Source organism: Chiloscyllium plagiosum, unplaced genomic scaffold (assembly GCF_037043375.1).
Source record: "Chiloscyllium plagiosum isolate Xiang-an unplaced genomic scaffold, Cpla_swu_hap1 HiC_scaffold_6, whole genome shotgun sequence".
Classification (NCBI taxonomy): Eukaryota; Metazoa; Chordata; class Chondrichthyes; order Orectolobiformes; family Hemiscylliidae; genus Chiloscyllium; species Chiloscyllium plagiosum.
The window spans coordinates 116,189,487-116,208,200 of record NW_028270144.1 but is presented as its reverse complement, the minus strand read 5'-3'; the positions used below and the strand labels follow the sequence as shown (position 1 = coordinate 116,208,200).

Genomic DNA, 18,714 nt, shown 5'->3' with positions numbered 1-18,714 from the left:
TCCAGTCTCTCCCTGCTCCATGTTTCCAGTGTCCATGCTCCATGTTTCCAGTCTCTCCCTGCTCCATGTTTCCAGTCTCCCTGCTCCATGTTTCCAGTCTCCGTGCTTCATGCTTCCAGTCTCTCCCAGCTCCATGATTCCAGTCTCCCTGCTCCATGTTTCCAGTCTCTCCCTGCTCCATGTTTCCATTCTCCCTGCTCCATGTTTCCAGTCTCTCCCTGTTCCATGTTCCCAATTCTCCCTGCTCCATGTTTCCAGTCTCTCCCCGTTCCATGTTCCCAATTCTCCCTGCTCCATGTTTCCAGTCTCCCTGCTCCATGTTTCCAATCTCCCTGCTCCAAGATTCCAGTTCTCTCCCTGCTCCATGTTTCCAGTTCTCCCTGCTCCATGTTCCCAATTCTCCCTGCTCCATGTTTCCAGTACTCCCTGCTCCAAGTTCCCAATTCTCTCTGCTCCATGTTTCCAGTCTCCACCTGCTCCATGTTTCCAGTTCTCTCCCTGCTGCATGTTTCCAGTTCTCCCTGCTCCACGTTTCCAGTTCTCTCCCTGCTCCATGTTTCCAGTCTCTCCCTGCTCCATGTTTCCAGTCTTTCCCTGCTCCATGTTTCCATTCTCCCTGCTCCATGTTTCCAGTTCTCTCCATACTCCATGTTTCCAGACTCTCTGCTCCATGTTTCCAGTCTCCCTGCTCCATGTTCCCAATTCTCTCCCTGCTCCATGTTTCCAGTTCTCTCCCTGCTCCATGTTTCCAGTCTCCCTGCTCCATGTTTCCAGTCTCTCCCTGCTCCATGTTTCCAGTTCTCTCCCTGCTCCATGTTTCCATTCTCCCTGCTCCATGTTTCCATTCTCCCTGCTCCATGTTTCCAGTTCTCTCCCTGCTCCATGATTCCATTCTCCCTGCTCCATGTTTCCAGTCTCCCTGCTCCATGTTTCCAGTTCTCTCCCAGCTCCAGGTTTCCAGTGTCCCTGCTCCATGTTTCCAATCTCCCTGCTCCAAGATTCCAGTTCTCTCCCTGCTCCATGTTTCCAGTTCTCCCTGCTCCATGTTCCCAATTCTCCCTGCTCCATGTTTCCAGTACTCCCTGCTCCAAGTTCCCAATTCTCTCTGCTCCATGTTTCCAGTCTCCACCTGCTCCATGTTTCCAGTTCTCCCTGCTCCATGTTCCCAATTCTCCCTGCTCCATGTTTCCAGTACTCCCTGCTCCAAGTTCCCAATTCTCCCTGCTCCATGTTTCCAGTCTCTCCCTGCTGCATGTTTCCAGTTCTCCCTGCTCCACGTTTCCAGTTCTCTCCCTGCTCCATGTTTCCAGTCTCTCCCTGCTCCATGTTTCCAGTCTTTCCCTGCTCCATGTTTCCATTCTCCCTGCTCCATGTTTCCAGTTCTCTCCATACTCCATGTTTCCAGACTCTCTGCTCCATGTTTCCAGTCTCCCTGCTCCATGTTCCCAATTCTCTCCCTGCTCCATGTTTCCAGTTCTCTCCCTGCTCCATGTTTCCAGTCTCCCTGCTCCATGTTTCCAGTCTCTCCCTGCTCCATGTTTCCAGTTCTCTCCCTGCTCCATGTTTCCAGTTCCCTCCCTGCTCCATGATTCCATTCTCCCTGCTCCATGTTTCCAGTTCTCTCCCGGCTCCATGTTTCCAGTTCTCTCCCTGCTCCATGTTTCCAGTTCTCTCCCTGCTCCATGATTCCATTCTCTCTGCTCCATGTTTCCAGTTCTCTCCCGTCTCCATGTTTCCAGTTTCCCGGCTCCATGTTTCCAGTTCTCTCCCTGCTCCTTTTTTCCCTTCTCCCTGCTCCATGTTTCCAGTTCACTCCCGGCTCCATGTTTCCACTCTCCCTGCTCCATGTTTCCAGTTCTCTCCCTGCTCCATGTTTCCAGTTCTCTCCCTGCTCCATGATTCCAATCTCCCTGCTCCATGTTTCCAGTCTCCCTGCTCCATTTTTCCAGTTCTCTCCCTGCTCCATGTTTCCATTCTCCCTGCTCCATGTTTCTAGTCTCTCTCCCTGCTCCATGTTTCCAGTCTCTCCCTGCTCCATGTTTCCAGTTCACTCCCTGCTCCATGTTTCCAGTCTCCCTGCTCCATGTTTCCAAACTCTCCCTACTCCATGTTTCCTGTCTCTGCCTGCTCCATGTTTCCAGTTCTCTCCCTGCTCCATGTTTCCAGTCTCTCCCTGCTCCATGCTTCCAGTTCTTTCCCTGATCCATTTTTCCATTTCTCTCCCTCCTCCATGTTTCCAGTTCTCTCCCTGCTCCATGTTTCCAGTCTCTCCCTGCTCCATGTTTCCAGTTCTCTCTCTGCTCCATGTTTCCAGTTCTCTCCATGCTCCATATTTCCAGTCTCTCCCTGCTCTATGTTTCCAGTCTCCCTGCTCCATGTTTCCAGTTCTCTCCCTGCTCCATGTTTCCATTCTCCCGGCTCCATGTTTCCAGTCTCTCCCTGCTCCATGTTTCCAGTTCTCTCCCTGCTCCATGTTTCCAGTCTCTCACTGCTCCATGTTTCCAGTCTCTCTCCCTGCTCCATGTTTCCAGTTCTCTCCCTGCTCCATGTTTCCATTCTCTCTCCCTGCTCCATGTTTCCAGTTCTCTCCCTGCTCCATGTTTCCAGCTCTGTCCCTGCTCCATATTTCCAGTCTCTCCCTGCTCCATGTTTCTAGTCTCCCTGCTCCATGTTTCCAGTCTCTCCCTGCTCCATGTTTCCAGTTCTCTCCCTGCTCCATGTTTCCAGTTCTCTCCCTGCTCCATGTTTCCAGTCTCCCTGCTCCATGTTTCCAGTCACTCCCTGCTCCATGTTTCCAGTTCTCTCCCTGCTCCATGTTTCCATTCTCCCTACTCCATGTTTCCATTCTCCCTGCTCCATGTTTCCAGTTCTCCCTGCTCCATGTTTCCAGTCTCTCACTGCTCCATGTTTCCAGTCTCTCTCCCTGCTCCATGTTTCCAGTTCTCTCCCTGCTCCATGTTTCCAGTCTCTCTCCCTGCTCCATGTTTCCAGTTCTCTCCCTGCTCCATGTTTCCAGCTCTGTCCCTGCTCCATATTTCCAGTCTCTCCCTGCTCCATGTTTCTAGTCTCCCTGCTCCATGTTTCCAGTCTCTCCCTGCTCCTTGTTTCCAGTTCTCTCCCTGCTCCATGTTTCCAGTTCTCTCCCTGTTCCTTGATTCCAGTTCTCTCCCTGCTCCATGTTTCCCGTCTCCCTGCTCCATGTTTCCAGTTCTCTCCCTGCTCCATGTTTCCAGTTCTCTCCATACTCCATGTTTCCAGACTCTCTGCTCCATGTTTCCAGTCTCCCTGCTCCATGTTCCCAATTCTCTCCCTGCTCCATGTTTCCAGTTCTCTCCCTGCTCCATGCTTCCAGTCTCCCTGCTCCATGTTTCCAGTCTCTCCCTGCTCCATGTTTCCAGTTCTCTCCCTGCTCCATGTTTCCATTCTCCCTGCTCCATGTTTCCATTCTCCCTGCTCCATGTTTCCAGTTCTCTCCCTGCTCCATGTTTCCATTCTCCCTGCTCCATGTTTCCAGTCTCCCTGCTCCATGTTTCCAGTTCTCTCCCAGCTCCAGGTTTCCAGTGTCCCTGCTCCATGTTTCCATTCTCTCTGCTCCATGTTTCCAGTTCTCTCCCTGCTCCATGTTTCCAGTTCCCTCCCTGCTCCATGATTCCATTCTCCCTGCTCCATGTTTCCAGTTCTCTCCCGGCTCCATGTTTCCAGTCTCCCTGCTCCATGTTTCCAGTTCTCTCCCTGCTCCATGTTTCCAGTTCTCTCCCTGCTCCATGATTCCATTCTCTCTGCTCCATGTTTCCAGTTCTCTCCCGTCTCCATGTTTCCAGTTTCCCGGCTCCATGTTTCCAGTTCTCTCCCTGCTCTTTTTTTTCCCTTCTCCCTGCTCCATGTTTCCAGTTCTCTCCCTGCTCCATGTTTCCAGTTCTCTCCCTGCTCCATGTTTCCAGTTCTCTCCCTGCTCCATGATTCCATTCTCTCTGCTCCATGTTTCCAGTTCTCTCCCGTCTCCATGTTTCCAGTTTCCCGGCTCCATGTTTCCAGTTCTCTCCCTGCTCTTTTTTTTCCCTTCTCCCTGCTCCATGTTTCCAGTTCACTCCCGGCTCCATGTTTCCACTCTCCCTGCTCCATGTTTCCAGTTCTCTCCCTGCTCCATGTTTCCATTCTCCCTGCTCCATGTTTCCAGTTCTCTCCATACTCCATGTTTCCAGACTCTCTGCTCCATGTTTCCAGTCTCCCTGCTCCATGTTCCCAATTCTCTCCCTGCTCCATGTTTCCAGTTCTCTCCCTGCTCCATGTTTCCAGTCTCCCTGCTCCATGTTTCCAGTCTCTCCCTGCTCCATGTTTCCAGTTCTCTCCCTGCTCCATGTTTCCATTCTCCCTGCTCCATGTTTCCATTCTCCCTGCTCCATGTTTCCAGTTCTCTCCCTGCTCCATGATTCCATTCTCCCTGCTCCATGTTTCCAGTCTCCCTGCTCCATGTTTCCAGTTCTCTCCCAGCTCCAGGTTTCCAGTGTCCCTGCTCCATGTTTCCATTCTCTCTGCTCCATGTTTCCAGTTCTCTCCCTGCTCCATGTTTCCAGTTCCCTCCCTGCTCCATGATTCCATTCTCCCTGCTCCATGTTTCCAGTTCTCTCCCGGCTCCATGTTTCCAGTTCTCTCCCTGCTCCATGATTCCATTCTCTCTGCTCCATGTTTCCAGTTCTCTCCCGTCTCCATGTTTCCAGTTTCCCGGCTCCATGTTTCCAGTTCTCTCCCTGCTCCTTTTTTCCCTTCTCCCTGCTCCATGTTTCCAGTTCACTCCCGGCTCCATGTTTCCACTCTCCCTGCTCCATGTTTCCAGTTCTCTCCCTGCTCCATGTTTCCAGTTCTCTCCCTGCTCCATGATTCCAATCTCCCTGCTCCATGTTTCCAGTCTCCCTGCTCCATGTTTCCAGTTCTCTCCCTGCTCCATGTTTCCATTCTCCCTGCTCCATGTTTCCATTCTCCCTGCTCCATGTTTCTAGTCTCTCTCCCTGCTCCATGTTTCCAGTCTCTCCCTGCTCCATGTTTCCAGTTCACTCCCTGCTCCATGTTTCCAGTCTCCCTGCTCCATGTTTCCAAACTCTCCCTACTCCATGTTTCCTGTCTCTGCCTGCTCCATGTTTCCAGTTCTCTCCCTGCTCCATGTTTCCAGTCTCTCCCTGCTCCATGCTTCCAGTTCTTTCCCTGATCCATTTTTCCATTTCTCTCCCTCCTCCATGTTTCCAGTTCTCTCCCTGCTCCATGTTTCCAGTCTCTCCCTGCTCTATGTTTCCAGTCTCCCTGCTCCATGTTTCCAGTTCTCTCCCTGCTCCATGTTTCCATTCTCCCGGCTCCATGTTTCCAGTCTCTCCCTGCTCCATGTTTCCAGTTCTCTCCCTGCTCCATGTTTCCAGTCTCTCACTGCTCCATGTTTCCATTCTCCCGGCTCCATGTTTCCAGTCTCTCCCTGCTCCATGTTTCCAGTTCTCTCCCTGCTCCATGTTTCCAGTCTCTCACTGCTCCATGTTTCCAGTCTCTCTCCCTGCTCCATGTTTCCATTTCTCTCCCTGCTCCATGTTTCCAGTCTCTCTCCCTGCTCCATGTTTCCAGTTCTCTCCCTGCTCCATGTTTCCAGCTCTGTCCCTGCTCCATATTTCCAGTCTCTCCCTGCTCCATGTTTCTAGTCTCCCTGCTCCATGTTTCCAGTCTCTCCCTGCTCCATGTTTCCAGTTCTCTCCCTGCTCCATGTTTCCAGTTCTCTCCCTGCTCCATGTTTCCAGTCTCCCTGCTCCATGTTTCCAGTCACTCCCTGCTCCATGTTTCCAGTTCTCTCCCTGCTCCATGTTTCCATTCTCCCTACTCCATGTTTCCATTCTCCCTGCTCCATGTTTCCAGTTCTCCCTGCTCCATGTTTCCAGTCTCTCACTGCTCCATGTTTCCAGTCTCTCTCCCTGCTCCATGTTTCCAGTTCTCTCCCTGCTCCATGTTTCCAGTCTCTCTCCCTGCTCCATGTTTCCAGTTCTCTCCCTGCTCCATGTTTCCAGCTCTGTCCCTGCTCCATATTTCCAGTCTCTCCCTGCTCCATGTTTCTAGTCTCCCTGCTCCATGTTTCCAGTCTCTCCCTGCTCCTTGTTTCCAGTTCTCTCCCTGCTCCATGTTTCCAGTTCTCTCCCTGTTCCTTGATTCCAGTTCTCTCCCTGCTCCATGTTTCCCGTCTCCCTGCTCCATGTTTCCAGTTCTCTCCCTGCTCCATGTTTCCAGTTCTCTCCATACTCCATGTTTCCAGACTCTCTGCTCCATGTTTCCAGTCTCCCTGCTCCATGTTCCCAATTCTCTCCCTGCTCCATGTTTCCAGTCTCTCCCTGCTCCATGTTTCCAGTTCTCTCCCTGCTCCATGTTTCCATTTTCCCTGCTCCATGTTTCCATTCTCCCTGCTCCATGTTTCCAGTTCTCTCCCTGCTCATTATTCCATTCTCCCTGCTCCATGTTTCCAGTCTCCCTGCTCCATGTTTCCAGTTCTCTCCCAGCTCCAGGTTTCCAGTGTCCCTGCTCCATGTTTCCATTCTCCCTGCTCCATGTTTCCAGTTCTCTCCCGGCTCCATGTTTCCAGTCTCCCTGCTCCATGTTTCCAGTTCTCTCCCTGCTCCATGTTTCCAGTTCTCTCCCTGCTGCATGATTCCATTCTCTCTGCTCCATGTTTCCAGTTCTCTCCCGTCTCCATGTTTCCAGTTTCCCGGCTCCATGTTTCCAGTTCTCTCCCTGCTCTTTTTTTTCCCTTCTCCCTGCTCCATGTTTCCAGTTCACTCCCGGCTCCATGTTTCCACTCTCCCTGCTCCATGTTTCCAGTTCTCTCCCTGCTCCATGTTTCCAGTTCTCTCCCTGCTCCATGATTCCAATCTCCCTGCTCCATGTTTCCAGTCTCCCTGCTCCATTTTTCCAGTTCTCTCCCTGCTCCATGTTTCCATTCTCCCTGCTCCATGTTTCTAGTCTCTCTCCCTGCTCCATGTTTCCAGTCTCTCCCTGCTCCATGTTTCCAGTTCACTCCCTGCTCCATGTTTCCAGTCTCCCTGCTCCATGTTTCCAAACTCTCCCTACTCCATGTTTCCTGTCTCTGCCTGCTCCATGTTCCCAGTTCTCTCCCTGCTCCATGTTTCCAGTCTCTCCCTGCTCCATGCTTCCAGTTCTTTCCCTGATCCATTTTTCCATTTCTCTCCCTCCTCCATGTTTCCAGTTCTCTCCCTGCTCCATGTTTCCAGTCTCTCCCTGCTCAATGTTTCCAGTTCTCTCTCTGCTCCATGTTTCCAGTTCTCTCCATGCTCCATGTTTCCAGTCTCTCCCTGCTCTATGTTTCCAGTCTCCCTGCTCCATGTTTCCAGTTCTCTCCCTGCTCCATGTTTCCATTCTCCCGGCTCCATGTTTCCAGTCTCTCCCTGCTCCATGTTTCCAGTTCTCTCCCTGCTCCATGTTTCCAGTCTCTCACTGCTCCATGTTTCCAGTCTCTCTCCCTGCTCCATATTTCCAGTCTCTCCCTGCTCCATGTTTCTAGTCTCCCTGCTCCATGTTTCCAGTCTCTCCCTGCTCCATGTTTCCAGTTCTCTCCCTGCTCCATGTTTCCAGTTCTCTCCCTGCTCCATGTTTCCAGTCTCCCTGCTCCATGTTTCCAGTCTCTCCCTGCTCCATGTTTCCAGTTCTCTCCCTGCTCCATGTTTCCATTCTCCCTACTCCATGTTTCCATTCTCCCTGCTCCATGTTTCCAGTTCTCCCTGCTCCATGTTTCCAGTCTCTCACTGCTCCATGTTTCCAGTCTCTCTCCCTGCTCCAGGTTTCCAGTTCTCTCCCTGCTCCATGTTTCCAGTCTCTCTCCCTGCTCCATGTTTCCAGTTCTCTCCCTGCTCCATGTTTCCAGCTCTGTCCCTGCTCCATATTTCCAGTCTCTCCCTGCTCCATGTTTCTAGTCTCCCTGCTCCATGTTTCCACTCTCTCCCTGCTCCATGTTTCCAGTTCTCTCCCTGCTCCATGTTTCCAGTTCTCTCCCTGTTCCTTGATTCCAGTTCTCTCCCTGCTCCATGTTTCCAGTCTCTCCCTGCTCCATGTTTCCAGTTCTCCCTGCTCCATGTTTCCAGCTCTCTCCCTGCTCCATGTTTCCAGTTTCTCCCTGCTCCATGTTTCTAGTCTCCCTGCTCCATATTTCCAGTCTCTCCCTGCTCCATGTTTCCAGTTCTCTCCCTGCTCCATGTTTCCAGTCTCTCCCTGCTCCATGTTTCTAGTCTCCCTGCTCCATGTTTCCAGTCTCTCCCTGCTCCATGTTTCTAGTCTCCCTGCTCCATGTTTCCAGTCTCTCCCTGCTCCATGTTTCTAGTCTCCCTGCTCCATGTTTCCAGTCTATCCCTGATCCATGTTTCCAGTCTCTCCCTGCTCCATGTTTCTACTCTCCCTGCTCCATGTTTCCAGTCTCTCCCTGCTCCATGTTTCCAGTTCTCTCCCTGCTCCTTGATTCCAGTTCTCTCCCTGCTCCATGTTTCCAGTTCTCTCCCTGCTCCATGTTCCAGTTCTCTCCCTGCTCCATGTTTCCCGTCTCCCTGCTCCATGTTTCCAGTTCTCTCCCTGCTCCATGTTTCCAGTTCTCCCTGCTCCATGTTTCCAGTTCTCCCCCTGCTCCATATTTCCAGTCTCTCCCTGCTCCATGTTTCCAGTTCTCCCTGCTCCATGTTTCCATTCCCCCTGCTTCATGTTTCCAGCTGTCTCTGCTCCATTCTTCCACTTCTCTTCACTCCATGCTTCCAGCCCACTCCTCTCTGGGCCTCAACTGCTCCACTCCACTGTATTAAGTTAATTTTAGTTCTCATTAAGTGAAGGCTGACAGCTATGTACGCTAGTAATCTGAAAATAACCTCATCCAACTCCTCCAACTTCCTTGCAATGTAATTAACAAGGCGACTATTTTTACTTTTGTTTTCCAACCTTTTCTCCCATATTGTCTTGTGTGATACCGACCCTTTCCAGTATGTGCTCTCTCAAGCAGTCATCTCTCATTCTTTTTCAGTGGCTAAAAGTTGCAACAAGTGACTTGGTATATCCTTTACTTCTGTGTTCTCAAATATTACTTCCCTTACACTGTTATAAATAGGTTAATATCCCATGATGCTGCTTAGATACATAACAAATGCACTATAACATCCATAAAGCTCTTGTTATATTTTTTATATCTGCATCTCATGTATCTTTTCAGGCATGTAGATATTACTTTGATTGAATTTTTATCTCCCCTAACAGTGATGTTTCTCAATTACTGTTTTTGAAATTATCTTCTTCCATCTTATTGCATTCTCTACTTCTCACCTCACTCATCTGTTTTGACTTTGTCTTGTTTCTGGGATAGACAGTTTCTGTAAAGTAAAACATTTCTCCCTTAAATTTCACTGACGTGTCCTCCTCATCCTTTTCCTTAAATAATCCTGCTCAACTTATTCATTTCCTGCAACATTTTAAACCTTCAAATGTTAGCAATCCCGGCCCACCATTTCTGAACACATTTTCATTACGTGTTCCATCCTCGTTTTTACCTTAAAATTGCGAGTTCAAATGTTCCCTCTTTTCATGCATAACACAGAATGTTGTTTTCTACATATGTTAGTCCATGTAAGATATACCACAGATAGTTAGGATCTGTTGAGTCAGATATCTTGGAGTTTACTCACAATACTAAATATTTGCAAATCTATGACATCACAGATTCACACTTAGGTCTGGGCTCTGTGCTTACTGATATTATTGTAGATTACACATATGTACTGAACTGACTACAACCAACAAAACCTTGAATCCATTATGAGTCAGAACCTATACACTGGAACATCATTTATCATAATGTCATGTAACTTTATTAAATACAGAGTGGTCTTAAATCCAAGTTATAATACAACATAGCTAATATAAATTTAATACTTACTAAGGTTTGCGAGGAAGTCCATATATCCATCACTTAAAAGTATTGGCAAAACAAAGGAAATTGCAAAGCAGGTGATTGGTGGAACCATGGTGGAAATCTTCAACAGAAATATTGCCTATTCTGAAGCAAAGTCAGGTGCTGATAATGAAACATCCTGAAAAATAGCAAAAAGAAAAATGCATCATATTATTAAAAAGGGAAGAAAAACTGTAAGCATAGTTTCGAATAAAAATTATTTTTATCAAAGTTTAATTCACGGCCAGCAAGGGAAGCAAATACCATAAACACTCAGACAGCTCAAACTGTATCATTTCAGCATTGTCCAGGAGTGTTAGCCTCTGTAAATCAGAGGAGTGAATGTTATCCTGTGAACCACAATGACTAAGTTTGTTATTAAACAAAAGAGAAAGAGGGGACTTCAAACAAATATAAAAATGGACACTACCAGAATTATTTTACACAGTAGAAAATAAAAATCAAGTTTTGATCATCTTTTGCAGGTCAAAAACCAGGCTGGGATTTTTATGACTAAGGTGAACAGCTTGAGTCACTAAATTAGTTGAGAGATAGGCCTACTGTGTTTGGAAGTAGGTCAGAGGTCGTGTCGAAGAAATGTGCCCAATGGGTTAGAGGTCACAAAACACAGCTCAAAGTGAAATTGACAAACAGTTTATTGCAAGCCATATCACTGGAAGAGAAACTAACTCGGCCGACACAGAACTGACAGTTTGTACAGGTAGATCAGATTTCTCTTTCCAGAGCTGAGAATGAGACCAGTTTTATAATAATGCTGCACAATAAGGTGGATTAAGAAATGGGAAACTACAATATATTTGGAAATGGAGTAATCTAGTTACAAAGATTACTTTGTAACTAATCTTTGTAACTAGATTACTCCATTTGGAAGTAATCTAATTGGAAAACAGTTATTGGATGAATATCCTGTTCCTTCACACGATGCAACATCCTGACAGTATCGATGGTTCCATTCCTCTTCACAGGTAGGTGTTAATGTCTCCTCTGAAGTGGTGAGGTGCTTCCATTGTCCTGTTCCTGGAGCATGTCCTTGCTGGTGCCTCTCTGTCTTACCTGCTCTTTGTATGGCTTTGATATTGCTGGGTTGTGAACGGGTCCTTGGGGCTTTGAGATATCTGTAGTGCTCTGTCATTGTTAACAAGCTTAAAGTGTATTCTCTTGTCTGCGTGGGCTGTCTGATTTGGCTTGTGAGCCTGCTTGGGAATTCTGGGTGTTTTTGGTACAGTTTGGCCAATTTTGCTTTTGTGGGCCTATCATGGGTTAGCAGATCTTTTTCCACAGGTAGCAATGCAGATTGGTTAAAAATATCACATTGGTCCTCTGGAGCAATTTACCAGTCATCTTTTCTTTTTAGATTTTTAGATCCTCTAGCCCTCACCCCTCACACACCATCACCCCACCACCCAAACCCATTCTTATTCTCCATGGCACCTTATGCCTTCCATCCTGCCCCAGTGCTCCTCCACATACACACCATGTGAACTCAAGTCGCTTTCATGCCTATTAATCCAATAGAAACTCTGTACAGAACTAATGAGCCATACAGTAACAAACACATGTTTAAATGTTTAAAAGTATGCTTTAGAAAACATCCATTCATGATAACCTTAAAAAATTGGCAATTGTTACAATTCTATAGAAGTATCAATAAAACAGATCCTCAAAGTATCAATAACAGAAGCTCATGAATCAAACAGCAGAGAAAAAGGCCCTTCAGCGCATTGCGTCCCTAACTATCAATCCATTGACTCTGTCTACACTTCCTATTGCCTCGGGAAAGCAATCAACATAATCAAAGACCCCTTCCACCCCGGTTATGCTCTCTTCCACCCAAAGACGATACAGAGGTTTGAATATACGCATGAACAGATTCAAGAACAGCTTCTGCCCTGCTGTTATCAAACGTTTGATTAGATTCCCTACGGTGTGGAAACAGGCCCTTCGACCAAACAAGTCCACTCCGACCCTCTGAAGAGTAACCCCCCCCCCCCACCCCCTACTAATGCACCTAACAGCTATAGACAATTTAGCATGGCCAATTCACCTGACCTGCACATCTTTGGACAGTGGGAGGAAACCGGAGCACCCAGAGGAAACCCACCCGGACACGGGGAGAATGTACAAACTCCACACAGAACACCAACTGGGTCACTGGGTTAATAACCAAGTGATGATACCATTAGCCCATCAATTTCTCTTTCCTGGAAAGGAGATGGCTAGGGGCCATAAAACTCTACCTCTATGATGATACTCTTGTCCAGCACTGAGGCTCTGCCTTTCAGTTGAGATACTAAAGAGGTCCCACTTGGGTGCTTGGGCCGATGTTAAAGTGAAGAGAGCCTCATGACAAACTCTTTTTCTGAAGATGTCGAAAATCGTGAGACAGCACTTTCCAAAACCAGGACTACTTCTATCTAGAAGGAGAAGAGCAGCAGATCCATGGGAACACCAGTTTCTGCAAGTTCCCTTCCAAGCTACTCTCCAGGAGTGGCATGATGGCTTAGCGATTAGTATGTTGCCTCATAGTGCCGGGGAACTGGGTTTGATTGGACCCTCGAGTGACTGCCTGTATGGAGTTTGTGCATTCTCCCTGAGTTTGAAAGGTGCTGTCTAAGAATCTTCGACATCGTCAGATTAAATGTTTGCCATGAGATTCTCTTCACTTTTACATTCTCCCTGTGTCTGTGTGGATTTCCACTGGGTGATCTAGTTTCCTCCAACAGTCCAAAATGCGTAGCTATCATGGATGCAGGGTTAAGGGATGGGGTGGGTCTGGGTGGAATGTTCTTTGGAGGCTCGCCATGGATTGGATGATCTGAATGGCCTGCTCCTACACTGTGGGGATTCTATGGTACTTGATTGGAAATATATTGTTGTTTCTTCATCGTCACTGGGTCAAAATCCTGGAATCTCTTCCCTAACAGTATTGTGGGTCTGGCTACAGCATACAGATTACTGTGGTTCAAGAAGGGAGCTCACCACCAATGTCTTGAGGGCAACTAGGGACAGGCAATAAATGATGGCCCAGCCAGTGATGTCCATGTCCCATGAATGAATTTTAAACATGCATTTTTTTAAACCTTTCTCGACAGGTAAAACCTCTTCTCTGGCCATGGGTAAGATAAAGTCAACAGCAGGATTGGAGCAAGCTTCTTATTCTGTTTTACAGCTCTGTATTACAAATAAAGTAACATACACATCTCCAAATGTAAGGAAACCATCTTACGCAGGGGGATGAGTAGGTTTCAGCTGTTAGCATTGTTGCCTCACAGCACCAGAGATCCAGGTTCAATTCTAGCCTCAGGCAATTGTCTAGAGTCTGAACATTCTCCCTGAGTCTGCATGCATTTCCTCTGGTTTCCTCCCACAATCCAAAGATGTGCAGGTGAGGTGGATTGGCCATGGCAAATTGCCAATGGTGTCCAGAGATGTGCAGGTTAGGTGTGTTAACCATGGGAAATGCGGGCTGGAGTAGGGTAGAGGAGTGGGTCTGGGTGGGATGCTCTTCAGACTGCCAGTGTGAACTCGATGGGCCAAATGGCCTGCTTCGGCACTGTGGGGATTCTGTGTATTCGATTTGGTCAAGCAAGACATGAGGTTTGGGCAAGTTACAGTCTCGACATGATATGTACCTTTATTCACTGAGGTGGTACTTAATCTAAAAATGCCTTCATAGGTCAGTTGCCCCTTGTTAAATGAGCTGGAGGTGGATGATTTCAGTTCAGTAGACATTATATCCAACTACAGATGCTGGAAACCAAATTCTGGATTAGTGGTGCTGGAAAAGCACAGCAGTTCAGGCAGCATCCGAGGAGCAGTAAAATCGACGTTTCGGGCAAAAGCCCTTCATCAGGAATACAGGCAGAGTGCCTGAAGGGTGGAGAGATAAATGAGAGGAGGATGGGGGTGGGGAGAAAGTAGCATAGAGTTCAATAGGTGAGTGGGAAAGGAGATGAAGGTGATAGGTCAGGGAGGAGGGTGGAGTGGAAAGTTGGAAAAGAAGATAGGCAGGACAAGTCATGGGGGCAGTGCTGAGCTGGAAGTTTGGAACTAGGCTGAGGTGGGGGAAGGGGAAATGAGGAAACTGTTGAAGTCCACATTGATGCCCTGGGGTTGAAGTGTTCCGAGATGGAAGATGAGGCGTTCTTCCTCCAGGCGTCGGGTGGTGAGGGAGCAGCAGTGAAGGAGGCCCAGGACCTCCATGTCCTCGGCAGAGTGGGACGGGGAGTTGAAATGTTGGGCCACAGGGCAGTGTGGTTGATCGGTGCGGGTGTCCCAGAGATGTTCCCTAAAGCACTCTGCTAGGAGGCGTCCAGTCTCCCAAATGTAGAGGAGACCGCATTGGGAGCAACGGATACAATAAATAATATTGGTGGATGTTCAGGTAAAACTTTGATGGGTGTGGAAGGCTCCTTTAGGGCCTTGGATAGAGGTGAGGGAGGAGGTGTGGGCGCAGGTTTTGCAATTCCTGCGGTGGCAGGGGAAAGTGCCAGGATGGGAGGGTGGGTTGTAGGGGGGCGTGGACCTGACCAAGTAGTCATGGAGGGAACGGTCTTTGCGGAAGGCGGAAAAGGGTGGAGAGGGAAATATATCCCTGATGGTGGGGTCCGTTTGCAGGTGGCGGAAATGTCGGCGGATGATTTAGTTTATGCGAAGGTTGGTAAGGTGGAAGGTGAGCACCAGGGGCGTTCTGTCCTTGTTATGGTTGGAGGGGTGGGGTCTGAGGGCGGGAGTGCGGGGTGTGGATGAGATGCGTTGGAGGGCATCTTTAACCACGTGGGAAGGGAAATTGTGGTCTCTAAAGAAGGAGGCCATCTGGTGTGTTCTGTGGTGGGACTGGTCCTCCTGGGATGAGATCCGGCAGAGGCGGAGGAATTGGGAATACGGGATGGCATTTTTGCAAGAGGTAGGGTGGGAAGAGGTGTAATCCAGGTAGCTGTGGGAGTTGGTGGGTTTTTAAAAAAATGTCGGTGTCAAGTCGGTCGTCATTAATGGAGATGGAGAGGTCCAGGAAGGGGAGGGAGGTGTCAGAGATGGTCCAGATAAATAAGGTCAGGCCTCCAAGACCTCCGTTTTTTCCTGTCCCGATGTCCCCAACAGTACCCTTCCACCAACACTCTCATTCGTTTGGCCGAACTGGTCCTCACCCTTAACAATTTCTCCTTGGAATCCTCCCACTTCCTCCAGACCAAAGGGGTAGCCATGGACAACCGTATGCACCCCAGCTATGCCTGTCTCTTTGTTGACTACATAGAACAGTCCATCGTCCGTAATTACACCGGCACCACTCCCCACCTCTTCCTCCGCTACATTGATGACTGCATTGGCACCACCTCATGCTCCCGCAAGGAGGTTGAGCAATTCATCAAATTCACCAACACATTCCACCCTGACCTTAAATTTACCTGGACCATCTCTGACACCTCCTTCCCCTTCCTGGACCTCTCCATCTCCATTAATGATGACCGACTTGACACCGACATTTTTTACAAAACCCACCGACTCCCACAACTACCTGGATTACACCTCTTCCCACCTTACCTCCTGCAAAAATGGCATCCCGTATTCCCAATTCCTCTGCCTCCGCTGTATCTGTTCCCAGGAGGACCAGTTCCACCACAGAACACACCAGATGGCCTCCTTCTTTAGAGACCACAATTTCCCTTCCCACGTGGTTAAAGATGCTCTCCAATGCATCTCATCCACATCCCGCACCTCCACCCTCAGACCCCACCCCTCCAACTGTAACAAGGACAGAACGCCCCTGGTGCTCACCTTCCACCTTACCAACCTTCGCATAAACCAAATCATCCGCCGACATTTCCGCCACCTGCAAACGGACCCCACCACCAGGGATATATTTCCCTCTCCACCCTTTTCCACCTTCCACAAAGACTGTTCCCTCCGTGACTACCTGGTCAGGTCCATGCCCCCCTACAACCCACCCTCCCGTCCTGGCACCTTCCCCTGCCACCGCAGGAATTGCAAAACCTGCGCCCATACCTCCCCCCTCACCTCCATCCAAGGCCCTAAAGGAGCCTTCCACATCCATCAAAGTTTTACCTGAACATCCACCAATATCATTTATTGTATCCGTTGCTCCCAATGCGGTCTCCTCTACATTGGGGAGACTGGGCGTCTCCTAGCGGAGCGCTTTAGGGTACATCTTTGGGACACCCACACCAATCAACCACACTGCCCTGTGGCCCAACATTTCAACTCCCCATCCCACTCTGCTGAGGACATGGAGGGCCTGTGCCTCCTTCACCGCCGCTCCCTCACCACCCGACACCTGGAGGAAGAACGCCTCATCTTCCGCCTCGAAACATTTCAACCCCAGGGCCTCAATGTGGACTTCAACAGTTTCCTCATTTCCCCTTCCCCCACCTCACCCTAGTTCTAAACTTCCAGCTCAGCACTGTCCCCATGACTTGTCCTACCTGCCTATATTCTTTTCCACCTATCCACTCCACCCTCCTCCCTGACCTATCACCTTCATCCCCTCCCCCACTCATCTATTGTACTCTATGCTACTTTCTCCCCTCCCCTACCATCCTCTCATTTATTTCTCCACCCTTCAGACACTCTCCCTGTATTCCTGATGAAGGGCTTTTGCCTGAAAGGTCGATTTTACTGCTCCTCGAATGCTATCTGACCTGCTGTCCTTTTCCAGCACCACTAATCCAGGATTAAATCCAACAAGCCAATCATGACCACAAAGCATTAACAAGAGGACACCATATGTGAAGTTGTGGTGCATAACAGATCACAGCCAACAGTCTGTGACTGAAAACAATGACAATATGTTCATCATGCAGGAAAGCATGAGGCAGAGATGTCAAGTAAGGCAGGAGGGATGAAATGAAAAGGAGACAAAGCAAGTTGTGAGAAACTCAGTCACACCACACGGTCTGGGGCTCAAGGTGCAGGAGAGAGTTCGCAGCTCCAGATGGATTGACGCACATCGTCCCAAAGTGACCTTCAAATGAGCCTGAACGAGAAGGAAATAATTGACGACAGGAAGTTCACCACAACAGCTCGACAAAAGATAATCTCAGAGAAAAGATGTCAGAACTTTCACAAGCAACAGATTAACTCATCCACAGGTCCCATTTTATCCGCTAACCTGCCAGATCAAATTAAACAGTGATAGATAATCGAAACAAGGAGCTGACATTCCAGGTGAATATGTGATGTTTGAACTGAAGAGTGAGGAAATCTTGGATGTCAACATTAGGACAAGTCGTCTCCTTATATTATAAAATTACATGGATTTAACTTTAGGGGGTTTCAATTCAGAAAGTCTGTGATTTAAACTAATCAAGACAAAATAGTAAACAACTAGTGAACAAAACAGAAACAGATTTCAGACTGGTGAATTGAGGAATGTAGGTACATCTGAAAGTAACACCCTTTACAAAGGACAATGTAGAGAGGGAGAATAATCGAAGTCGTATCATTCTGAGTGCATGAAGGAACCAAATCCATGAGGCTGGCAAAACAGGTTGGAAAGGCAATTGAAGAGACAGAAAAGTTTACACAGCACTGGCTAGAATTAGAATCCCGACAGGGTAGAGAAAGGCCCTTTGGCCCAACAAGTCCACACTGACCCTCCAAAGAGTAACCCACCCAGACCCATTCCCCCCGACTCATGCACCTAACCTACACATCTGGGCAATTTAGCATGGCCTATTCACCTAAACTGCACACCTTTGGATTGTGGGAGGAAACCCGCACAGGCACAGGGAGAATGTGCAAACTCCTCACAGACAGTCGGCTGAGGCTGGAATTGAACCCAGGTCCCTGGCACTGTCAGACAGCAGTGCTAACTACCAGTGCTGCCCTCAAGAGGATTTAATGATGGTGGCAGTGAGCACTTTCAACCAGTTAGACACCTAATGACAACATCACTGTGGGCATTTCTGCCTCTAGGGGATAAAATCTCAATAAAATCCAGAGCTTACTGCTTGCTACTGGGGCTCCCTAATCTTTGGTAGAAAAGGCCACACCTCCAAGAGCTTCCAGTCACTTGGATGGCCAGCAGCTGGCAGTGTCAATGGGAGCTGTGTTCACAGCTGAGACTGCAGTTGGCAGAAATCAAGATGCAGCACTGGCATCCCTGGGGGAGAGGTAGGCCATTTGGCCTTGGTCAGTCAGGATGGCTTCAGTGGTGCAGTAGCAATTGTGATGGATGGGGGCGGGGGGCGCAGTGTGTATGGTGAGGGAGCGGGGTTATTGGTGCTGGTGTGGAGAGGCCAATCCCTGCAGAGCAACACAATGTCCACACAGGCAGGAAAGCCTCTTTCTCTCTCTATCACTGCCATCACTCTGTCCAACCACTGCCAATTCCTACTCCAATCCCACAGGTAGGTTGCCAGAACTCCACTGTCACAATCATAGAATCTTGTAGCATGGAAACAGACCATTCGATCCAACCAGTCCATGCCGAACATAATCCCAAATTAACTAGTCCCGCTTGCCTGGCCCATATTCCTCTTGTTCACGTACTTATCCAAGTGGCTTTTAAACATTATAACTGTACCTGCACCCACCCATTTCCTCTGGATGTTCATTCCGTGCACAAACCACTCTCTATATAAAAATGTTGCCCCTTATGTCTTTTCTAAATCTTTCTCCTCTCACCTTAAAATGATATCCCTTAGTTTTGAATTTCCCCAGCCCAGTGATAGGACACCTGCCTTCAACCTATCCATGCCCCTCATGATTTTATAAAA

The 18,714-nt window shown here is 48.6% G+C and overlaps 1 protein-coding gene across 3 annotated transcripts in view; it reads right to left on the bottom strand.

The window, feature by feature from the left end:
* LOC122550911 (interleukin-13 receptor subunit alpha-2-like) overlaps positions 1 to 18,714 on the bottom strand; it is a 62,201-nt gene that overhangs the window by 30,834 nt on the left and 12,653 nt on the right. For all 3 annotated transcript variants that reach the window (XM_087988378.1, XM_043692340.2, XM_087988377.1), the window contains one exon: positions 9,944 to 10,097. In XM_087988378.1, coding sequence (XP_087844504.1) covers positions 9,944 to 10,031 — 88 coding nt within the window. In that variant the 5' untranslated portion in view covers positions 10,032 to 10,097. The remainder of the gene's footprint in view (positions 1 to 9,943; positions 10,098 to 18,714) is intronic.